This window comes from Dasypus novemcinctus, chromosome 30 (assembly GCF_030445035.2).
Source record: "Dasypus novemcinctus isolate mDasNov1 chromosome 30, mDasNov1.1.hap2, whole genome shotgun sequence".
Lineage (NCBI taxonomy): Eukaryota > Metazoa > Chordata > Mammalia > Cingulata > Dasypodidae > Dasypus > Dasypus novemcinctus.
The window spans coordinates 31,695,940-31,707,151 of record NC_080702.1 but is presented as its reverse complement, the minus strand read 5'-3'; the positions used below and the strand labels follow the sequence as shown (position 1 = coordinate 31,707,151).

Genomic DNA, 11,212 nt, shown 5'->3' with positions numbered 1-11,212 from the left:
CAAGGACCAGGAAGAAATGAGGGTCCAACTGTGAGCCCCTGATACTAATGACTATGCTTGTGAGCCTATACACCTGAAATTAGAACAAGGCCTAGAGCAGCACTGTGCCTAGGCGTTCCCTCCTGACAGCCTCCGTGTTACTGAAATGTGGTCAGTCTCGAAGCCAAACTCAGCATGTAAATGCAATGCCTTGCCCCCAGTGTGGGACATGACACCCAGGGATGAGCCTCCCTGGCACCGAGGGCTCACTACCAAGTACCAGCTGATGACATAACTAGAAAATGACCTTGAATTAAAGGCTCAACGTGGACCAGCAGAATATCCTTATCTACATATAATAACAGGATTTAAAAATGCTGTTTGACCTAAAGTCAGGGGGAAATGAAAAGGACAAATGAGTTTATATGGCTATGAGTCTCTAAAAAAGTATCTGGAGGTTTTCAGAAGGATGCACTTATGCACACCTGAGCAGAGTCTCAGGGACAGATAAAGTAGATACAACCCCAGGTATTGGTCCTTTTGAGGACTAAAGAGACCAAAGGTTTTATGGTCATGGCTGATGGGGTTCACTGCCATGTCAGTTGGCCCTTCTTTGGAACTGGTGTTTTGCGTGATGGAGATTGAGATTGAGAAAGAGGAAATAGAGGAATCAAAAGCAAGCCAGCAGCACAGTTTTAATTGAGCAATATCTTTTGCTGCACTCTCTCCATATTGATGACCTGAAGCATCATGCTTTGTGGGTTGCCAAAGTGGCCTATTCAGGCAGGATTTTGTCCCACTCAGCCATTTTTTGTAGGAGAGATAATGTGGGTGTACTTCCTCCAAAACAATCTTGCCCTCCCCCCATCAGTTTTGAATGCCAGCTTTGCTGTATAGAGAATTTGTTTTTGTTTTTGTTGTTGTTTCTATTAGCACCTGAAATATGTCATACCACTGCCTTCTTGCCTCCATGGTTTCAGATGAGACATGAGCACTTAATCTTATTATACTTCTTTTGGATGTGATGGTTCTCTTTTCTCTTGTTGCTTTCAGTATCCTTTCTTTCTCTTGAGCATTTGACATTTTGACACGTATGTGTCTTGCTGTAGGCTTGCTGAGGTTTAAATTGTTTGAGGTGTATGCACTACCTGGACCTGTGCATTGATTTTGCTCAATATGTTAGGAAATTTTCAGCTATTATTTCCTCCAAAACCACTTATTTCCCCTTTCCTTTATGTTAACCCACTTGAATGTTGACAATGCATATTTTTGAGGATTTTGTGTTGACATTTAGATCTCTAAGTCCCTGCCGGAATTTTTCTATCATTTTATCCATCTGTTCTGCTATTTGTGTGATTTCAGATGTACTTCCTTCCACATCACTAATTCTTATTTTGTTTTCAAAAAAGTTTTATTTTATTTCTAATTTTTTAATCTAATTGACTTTTTTTTAAAGAGACACAAAGATCACAAAAAATATTACATTAAAAAAATAAGAGGTTCCCATATACTGCACACCCCATTATATAGCATTCTTTCCACATGAACAACATCTTTCATCATTTTGGCATATTCATTGCATTTGGTGAATACATTTAGGAGCACTGACGCACCACATAGATGATAGTTTACATTGTAGTTTACACTTTCCCAAGTACATTCAGTGGGTTATGACAGGATATAAAATGTCCAGAATCAATCCCTGCAATATTCTTTAGGACAATTACAATTCCCAAAAATGCCTCCACATCACATCTCTTCTTCCCTCTCACTGCCCTCAGCAAATATCTTGGTGACTGTCTCCACATCAATGATACAGTTTCTTCAATTGCCAGAGTCACAATAGTTTTATATTAGAATACTAGTAAGCCCACTCTAATCCATATTTTATTCTTCCATCCTATGGGCCATGGGATGGTGATGTCCACTCCACCTCTAAATTTGTGGCGGCTTAAATTCCACATTCTTGAAGGATGTAATTCTCATGCTTGGTTTCCTGGTGTGGTAGTTGACAATCTTCATGTCCCTACTAACTGACCTGGGTAAGTCACCAGCAAATGGAAAGGTAGAAGTTGCAACTCTGCGGAAGCTCAGTGACCAGCTCACACATAGTCAATCCAGAAACTCAAATCTCCTGAGTATACATCAACCCCAGGGCCAACCACAGGCTTAGTTAAAATGTGGAAAATGTGAAGAAAGGAAACATCTGAAGAAGAAAGGAAACATTCTCCATTCTATGATTCTCAGTATCACAAATTTCAAAATAGGGCCCACTGAAAAGGCACTGAATTCCAGAGCCATCTGCCATGACCATGGCACCTGCTGCTTTGTGCTTCCATTGTATTTTTTATTTCTTGGATTGTAACTTTCATCACTATCAAATACATTATCTTTTTACTTATGTTTATATTTTTTCAATATGCTCTCCCATTATCTTCTTAAAATATTTAATATTTTCTTTCACTTCATTAAGTTGGTTCATGATATTTGTTTGAACAGTTCTGATTATTTGTTCCATGTTCTACATCTCCTCCTGGCTTTTAAATTGTTTTTTGGACTGGGCCATTTCTACCTGCTTCTTAGTATGAATTATAACTTTTTGTTGGTGTTTAAGCATATCTTTACATTGATGGGTTTATTCAGCTGATTATTTTCTCTCTCTATGGTTTTATTTAGTTGCTATTTGTGTGTGGGTATGTGGTAAGTTTTCTATTGAACACTATGTTACTCTTATTCTATTTCCTTGATTTTGTCTATGTCTCTTGAAAAAAATTTTGTGTCCAGAGAAAGAGAAAGAGGTAAGAAGAGAAAAAGGATAATAGTAATAATAGAAGTAAGAGGTAGAGTAGGAACCATAGAAGACCAAGGGAAATGAATAATTAAGTCATGTATGAAGTACAGAGGAATAAAAATTAAAAAGTGGTATGCAAACAATGAAATGAAAAACTGAATAGAGAAAAATATATAGAATGAATTAGAAGGCCAGAATAATAAGAAGAATGGGAAAGAGAAATGTAAAGGCAGTAAGAAAAAAGTTTTAATAAAGAAAGAAAACAGAATATAGGAGATAGATATAAAAACAAGCTAATTTGAAGACTAAAGAGAGTTGGAATGTACGAATAAAAACAGTAAGCAGAAGACAGAAAGATGACAGAAGGAAAATAAATAGCATATGCGGTCACCCCTCGGGCTGAAGTGTGGTTTGCTGGCCTGGCGGGGGAGCAGCCGCGGCAGGCCAAGTCACTGCCCCCATAATAGGGTGGCTGGTCAGACTCACCGCCACCCCTGAAGGAAGCTCGGCATGGGCGCAGAGTGCCCTCGGGTCTCCCCTTCTCGGCAGCCATGCTTCCGCGGCCACCCCTCCTCCCGGATGGCGCCACACAATGCCTGTGGGGCGGCACCCTTCTTCTTCTTTCTCCCTGCTCAGGCGCAGGATGGAAAATTCCAGTCTGCCCTTTTCCCCTCCCCCGACAGCAGCAACAGCCAGGCGTGGGCGGGAAACTCAAGTCTGCCCTCCACCCCAGCAACAGCAGCCACCAATCCCTAAAACCTGCCCCTTCCCCCAGTAACAGCAACAGCCAATCCCTAATCACCACCCCTCCCCCGTCCAGTACTGCCCACTGACCTTTTGCCGGCAACCAATCAGAACAGGGGGTGGCTTCGACCAATCAGCCTTCCCCAGCCCCTATAAAACTGTTGCAAGCCGCCGCATTTCAGGATGAACTCATGACATTTATTTTATACTTTGGGGTGTGACACAATACAAATATTCTTATTTTTGTTTTTCAATTTTTCCACTATTGACCATGGGAGCTCTTTCAGTCAAACCCTGTTTCTCTTTAATACTACCCCATCATTGAGTGGTTTATTTTAGTGATTATTTCCTCTTTGATACTATAAGATGTGCTATGTGTTTCTTGCATATTTGTTTCTTAGAGTCAGCAATTTCTCCAAGAAGACATTTATTGGAGAATGGTGTTCAATTCCAAGATCTGGGCACTATCTGTGCTCCTGCTACTGTGGCTTCTGGGCACTCTCTCCAGAGAAAGTATATGCATGTATACTAATCTTCTACATATTAATGTCTAAAATTATATTTACATACAACGGTCATTACCTATATTAACCTAAACATGAGTTTATATTGTTGTGTCTAACTCTAAATCACTGTCACAAAGAGCATTCTAGACTCCTCCCCTTTCTTATCTGTAAGCTCCCACTTCACAGTGAGAAAAATATTCCCTCATCTGCCATCTCTCTATGGATTTCTTTATTCCAGTCTACATGATTAGAAATATCAAAATTATTAATCCATACAGTATAGAACCCAACTTTATTACCTAGAGTAAAATATTTATGCACATTTTATTTGACTTCATTGTACAGGCTTCATTCATATCCACTATTATTTTTACAGCACCTCTGTACTCAACCCCTCCTTTCAGGGCAAATTATGCATTTGTGATATTTTACATAGATTTGCAACATTTTCATTCTATCCAGTATCCGCTTGGCCTTGTAAATGACTTTTTTCCTGTCTTTATTTTATTTTAATGTTACATTAAAAAAATATGAGACCCCCATATACCCCCACCCCCCTCACCTCACTCCTCCCACATCCACATCCTCTTTAATCTTCTTGGCATGTTCATTGCATTTGGTGAATACATTTTGGAGCATGATTTTTTACTTGCATACATGAAGTTCACTCTGTGTTGTCAAGTATAAAGGATTTTAAAAAGGCCTAATGTCATGTGTCTACAATTATATTGTTACACAAATTAGAGTCATTGCTCTAAAAATTTCCCTGGAAATCACCTTCTAAACTCTCCTTCTCTCTCCTCAGTCCTCTGGCAACTAGTGAACATTCTATTGTCTCATTGTTTGCCATTTCCAGAGTTAGATATAATTGATATCAACATATGCAACATTTTAATACTGGCTTCATTTAATTAGAAATAATTATTTAAGATTCATCCATATCTATTTTTTTGGCTGGATGTTACATTTCTATTTATCTCACTAATGTTCCATTGCATAGTTATAGCACACTGAGTTTACCTATTAAAGTACTGAACACCAATTTTTTTTTTCACCAGGCAATATTTTTATTGTGGAAATGCTATCAGATATTTTTCTGGGTTGTAAATTACCTTAGTAGTTGATAAAATTTCTGGAAAATGTCCATTTGGTCACCTCACAGTCCTTTAGGATTTTTTTATTATCACTTTTTAAAAGATACCTCTCACAAAAAATATTACATTAAAAAATATAAGAGGTTCCCATATACCCACTTACTACATCTCTCACTCCTCACACACCAACAACCTCTTTCACCAATACGTTACATTCACTTTATTTGATGAATATATTTTGGAGCACAGCTACACTGCATGGATTATAGTTTACACTGTAGTTTACACTCTCTCCCAATCCATTCAGTAGGTTATAGCAGGATATATAATGTCTGCATCTGTCCCTGTAATGTCATTCAGGACAGGTCCAAGTCCAAAAAATGCCCACATATCACACCTCTTCTTCCCTCTCCTTGCCATCAACAACACCCATGGCCACTGTCTCCACATCAATGATACAATTTCTTCCATTGCTAGAGTCACAGTAAGTCTATAGTAGAATACCAGTAAGTCCACTCTAATCCATATTTTATTCTTCCATGCGACAGACCTTGGGAAGGCGATGTCCACTCCACTTCTTAACCAAAAGGGGGCTTAGATCTCATATGGCTGATGGATGGGATTATCCTGCTTGCAGTTGTCCACTCTCAGTTCCCTGTTGTGGTGGGTGGCAAATATCTTGTTTGCTTTCATATTTGGAGACTACAAATATAGCTGCTATAAGCATTCATGTGTGGGTTTTTGTGTGGACTCCAGATTTCATATCATTCACATATATAACTAAAACAAAAATGCTGGATTGTATGGTAAGACAATGTTTAGTTTTACAAGAAACTGCTAAATTGTATTGGGGCAGAATAATTTTGAGTTCTCACTAGCAACGAATGAGAGGTGTACTGTTCCATATACTCAACAGCAATTGGCATTGTCAGGGTTTATTGTTTTTATCTCTTCTAATAAGTGGTGATGATATATCATTGTGGTTTAAATTTTTAACTCCCTAATAACAAAGATGTTTTAACTTTTTTAAAGATCTTTTATTTATTCATTCATTTATTTATTTAAATTTTTAACATAGGTTTAGATTACATTAATGTTAACCAAAAATATAGGGAGTTCCCATATGCCCCATAAATTTTCCCTCTCAATCTTTCCCATATTAACAAATCTTTCATTAGTATGGTACATTTGCTACAACTGATGAACACATATTGCAGCAATGTTACTAACCACGGACTATGGTTTATATTAGGCAGTCTTTCCTGTACAAAAATATATAATGGTCTGTATCTGTCATTGCAATGTTGTGCAGAACAATCACAATGTCCTGAAAATGTCCCTATTTTACACCTATTCTCCCCTCTTCATTCATAACATCTGATCACCACTGCCTTTATATCAATGACAAAAGTTCTTCCATTGCTAGAATAATAATGTCTATAACGAAAAATAATAAGTCTACTTTACTCCATTTTTCATTCCCCAATCTTGAGGATTTTGTGATGGTGATGACAACTCTGTTTCTAACTGAAAGGGGGCTTAGATCCCATGGGGCAGATGGATTGAACTATCTTGCTTGCAGTTGCTGACACTCTTTGTTCCTTGGGTTGGACATTGTCCATTATCATCTCCATATTAGTTGTCCTGGATAGGTCCAGTGAACTGGAGAGTAGGTAGTGAAACTCTGCTTAGATTCAGGGCTCAAATGGCACACAAAAAGTGCAAAGATTTAAGACTCTGGGACATGCATTTAAAAAATATAATGCCAACACATGGCTCTTCTGTAAATAAAATGTACAAAAGAGACACATGTTGGGAATCTTCAAATGAGTCTAACTCTTTTTCACTGAGGAACAGAAATTCCAAAGTAAGGCCCACAGACAGGGTGCTTAAATCCTGAGATTTTCTGCACTGTTTATAGTGTCTAGATGTCCCTAGAGCCATCAGGAGCCCTGCCTTTTGAGGCATTGTTAACTGTAGCAGACAGGGAGATTCTGCTGAGACATGCCTAAATGTAACCTCTGGAAGGACCTCAAAACTCACTTTGAAATCTCTTAGTCATAAAAACTCATCTCTACTTATTATTTTCCCCTTTGGGTCAAGGTCTTTTTCCAAATGCATTGCAAGTTGGCACTTGGCAATAATATCTAGGTGCCAGTGAGTTTGAAATACTTTTTGTATTCTTATTTGGGAAGTGTAATCTTATATTAGGATACTTTTCAGATCCTAATTTTTTTAACTCAATATTTTCTTTCTTATTTTGCAGTGTTAATAGTAATTTTATTCATTTTTATACAAATCATTTGTCAGATGTGTTTTGTAAATATTTTTCCAAAACTGTAAATATTCTTTGCAACACTTTATCAATGTTTTTCACAGAGGAGAGATTTTACATTTGAATAAAAACTATAAATTTTAATCTTTCATGGATCATGCTTTTGTTGCTATGTCTAAAAAACTCATTATCATACTAGGGGTCCCTAGATTTTCTTTAGGTTTTAGTCTAACACTTTTAGAATGTATTTTACTTTAAAGTTATACGATTCAGTTTGATTCAATTTTTTGAAATGAATACAATCAGTGCCTAGCATCCTTGTTTGTTTGGCATGAGTGCATCTTGTTTTCCCAACACAAATTCTTGAGAAGACCATACTTTCTACATCGATTGGCCTTGTCCTCTGTGCAACATCAGGAACCCCATTTGTGTGGGGTCATTTGTCCACTTCAGCAATAGGATTCTCTTTAAGTATTGTGTGTTTATACTGAGTGTTACAACAAGGTAATATGGTTCATAAAATGTTCTTCTCTACTATTTTGTCACAGGGTTCAAAAAGACTGGGCATAATGTTTGTTATTTAAAATAAAGCATGAAGGAAAAAATAAAATAAATAAAATAAAAAAGTCTAAGAGAATTTATCATGTAAATATTCACTGGGCAAATTGTTTTCTATATCTATTAAGGACAAGGATTTCTAGTAGGCAAATGTATCAAGGAGAAGTAGAAACCTGTTTTCCCTGACATTTTCAGATAAGGATACTAGATCTACATAAAATTAATAAGATATTAATAACATATTTACAATACAAACCATACAGCTTACTATATTTTTCTACTCACTGCTTGTGGATAAAATTGCATTGCTCTCATATCTCTTCCAGGAAGTTCATTATCTACATGGAAACAGAAAACCAAACATATGTCTTGCAATTTATCCTCCTGGGGCTCTCAGAAGATATAGGAGTGCAACCCCTCCTCTTTGGGCTGTTTCTGTCTATGTATCTAGTCACTTTCATTGGAAATATGCTCATCATCATGGCCATCATCTCAGATTCCCACCTCCACACACCCATGTACTTCTTCCTCTCTAACCTGTCTTTTACAGATATCTGTTTCACTTCCACCATAGTACCAAAGTTGTTGCAGAACATCCAGAGAAGCATCAAAATCATAACTTTTGAAAACTGTCTCACCCAGATGTATTTTTTCTTACTTTTTGGACATTTAGATAACTCCTTCTTGACTGTGATGGCTTATGACCGTTTCGTGGCCATCTGTTACCACCTGTATTACAGAGTCATCATGAACACACGATTCTGTGGCCTTCTGCTGCTGACCTCTTGGTTATTGAATGTTTTATTCTCCCTTATAGAATGTTTAATGGTTTTGCGATTGTCTTTTTGTACAGAGTTGGAAATGCCCCATTTTTTCTGTGAACTTAATCAGGTGATCAGACTTGCTTGTTCTGACACCTTCCTCAATGACTTAGTGATGTATTTTATTGTTGGACTTCCGGATGTTATTCCATTCACTGGGATCCTTTACTCTTACTATAAGATTATATCGTCCATTTTGAGAATTTCAACAACTGAGGGCAAGTACAAAGCATTTTCTACCTGTGCTTCTCACCTCTCAATAGTGACCTTGTTTTATGGTACAGGTCTTGGAGTATATCTTAGTTCTGCTACTACCAAAAACTCAAGGGCAAATACAATAGCCTCAGTGATGTACACAGTGGTCACTTCCATGCTGAACCCCATTATATACAGTCTTAAAAACAAGGATATAAAGGGGACCTTAAAAAAGCTGAGAAACATTATCTATATAAAAAGATACTTTCAAGTTTACACAAGTGCTCAGAGTTCAAACACTAGGAGATCTTAATCTAGATACTTACAAGTGAATGGAGAGATAATCTGTTATTTTCCTAACAACAGAATTCTGTTTCTTTAATTTTTATATATCAAGGATACCTGTTTCTTTTGTATTATTTTACATTTTTTCTATCATTATATTTCCCATCACCAGGATTGAAAGCAGAATCTGCTGCCTGGATTTTCAGCAGTAGAATATTTCATGTAGATTGTTCTATATTTATAAATGTACAGGTGCTGGATGGATAAAGGTGTACTGCAGTCACTGCCAGATGAAAGAACTGCTTGTGTTTCATGGTTTTACTGAAAAATAAGCTCTCATACCAAAGTCTGTTTACCAGCTATCAAGGTTTTATTCATTGTTTCCTGAAAGAGATTACATCCTGTATAGTAGACCTGATCTGACTGCTTACAGTAATCCACATTCCATCCCCAATATATGCCTTTCACCTGCATATTCCAAATTATAAGTTAAGCAAGGATGCAATCTACAACACAATCCCTGATTCTTCAAATATTGATGGTCTCAATAATTTCTATCATTCTTCCAGTGACATCACGTTGCCCTTTAAAAATTGTTTTCGTAGTTAAGCATATTTTCTGGGAATTTTTCTCAGAACTTCCTACAATAATAATATACATTTATAGATCATAAAACCAATGTAAGTGTTTTCCTCATTTTCTACATATCTTAATCTACTATTAAATCCAGATATTAGGACATAATTTCAGATTTTTATGTAGGCATACTGTTTTCTTTCTGAAGTAGAATAAGGTGAATACATCATTCATCAACTTATTTCTGTGTCATAACTACAAATGGCAAACAGAGTGGCATTTTGGTATTAGTGATGTCTGTATTAATGGTCATTTTTTAAAATATTAATAAATGTTTATGTAGTTGTATTCATTTCACACTCTTTCGGAAAACTGAATTCATTTCCATTTGTAATGTATTATCACACAAGATCAGGCACTTATGTGAGTCATTACTAGTTCAGAACTGCAATTTTAAGGAAAGATATTTCATTCATGCATTCTTATAAAATACTGTGTTTTGATTGCAAAATAAACTGAGAATTAATCATCATCAACTTGTCATTTCTTTCTGGAATTCTCTCCAGTGCAAGTTAGAACCCCACCCTATTCAAAATTACTTCATTTAGGATTTACAGTAAAATCATTTATCACATAAACCAGTCAGTTTGTAAATAATCTTCTCAGGTATTGTCTTTAGATATTAATGCAAACAAAATATTGCGAATCATTTTTTCCAAGCTATTTATACACAATCTTGTACATTTATCCACTTGAAAGTGTCATTGGTGTTCTCACTCCCAACAATTTGAAGTACCAATTCCTAGACTGCTACTCTGCACGACAGTTTTTTGCAAAACTGTGTTGTACAAAATAGTTTATATGAAAGGGTTATTTCAAGCAGAAATCGCTTTCCAAATAAAAGCTTTTCAAGAATTTTGACTTTGATCTCTGTTCATTATAATAAGTAGACATTATTATTCCAGCAATTAAAGAATTTTACCATTGATATAAAGAGAGTGACCAACAGAGGTTTTGAGGAGAGGGACAGGGATGATTATGTACAGTGTAAGGATATTCTGGAGACAAGGGGATTCTCCTGCATGACATTTCAGTGGTAGAAACAGGCCATTATACATATTGTCATAACCTATAAAATTGTGTGAGACAGATGGTAAACTATATTCTAAACTATATTCCATGGTTAGTAGCAATGCTTCAATAAGTTTTCTTCAATGTTAACAAATGTGCCACAATAATGAAACATACTGTTAATGTGATAAAGTGTAGGAGGTTAAGGATGTGGAGCATACAGGAAAGTTCTGTATTTTTTATGTGACATTTAAATAATCTAAAGATTCTTTAAAAATAAAAATTCACTGGGAGAAGGTGGAGTCAGAAAATCAACA

General features: G+C 36.4%; 1 protein-coding gene across 1 annotated transcript; it reads left to right on the top strand.

The window, feature by feature from the left end:
• Positions 1–8,289: 8,289 nt before the first annotated feature.
• Positions 8,290–9,276, top strand: LOC131276744 (olfactory receptor 7A10-like). Its single transcript, XM_058290323.2, has one exon. The coding sequence runs from the start codon at positions 8,290–8,292 to the stop codon at positions 9,274–9,276; it is 987 nt and encodes a 328-aa protein (XP_058146306.2).
• The last annotated feature ends 1,936 nt before the right edge of the window (positions 9,277–11,212 follow it).

Excerpts from the sequence above, each read along its gene's own strand:
- LOC131276744 (XM_058290323.2), top strand. The coding sequence starts at position 8,290 with ATGGAAACAGAAAACCAAACATATGTCTTGCAATTTATCCTCCTGGGG.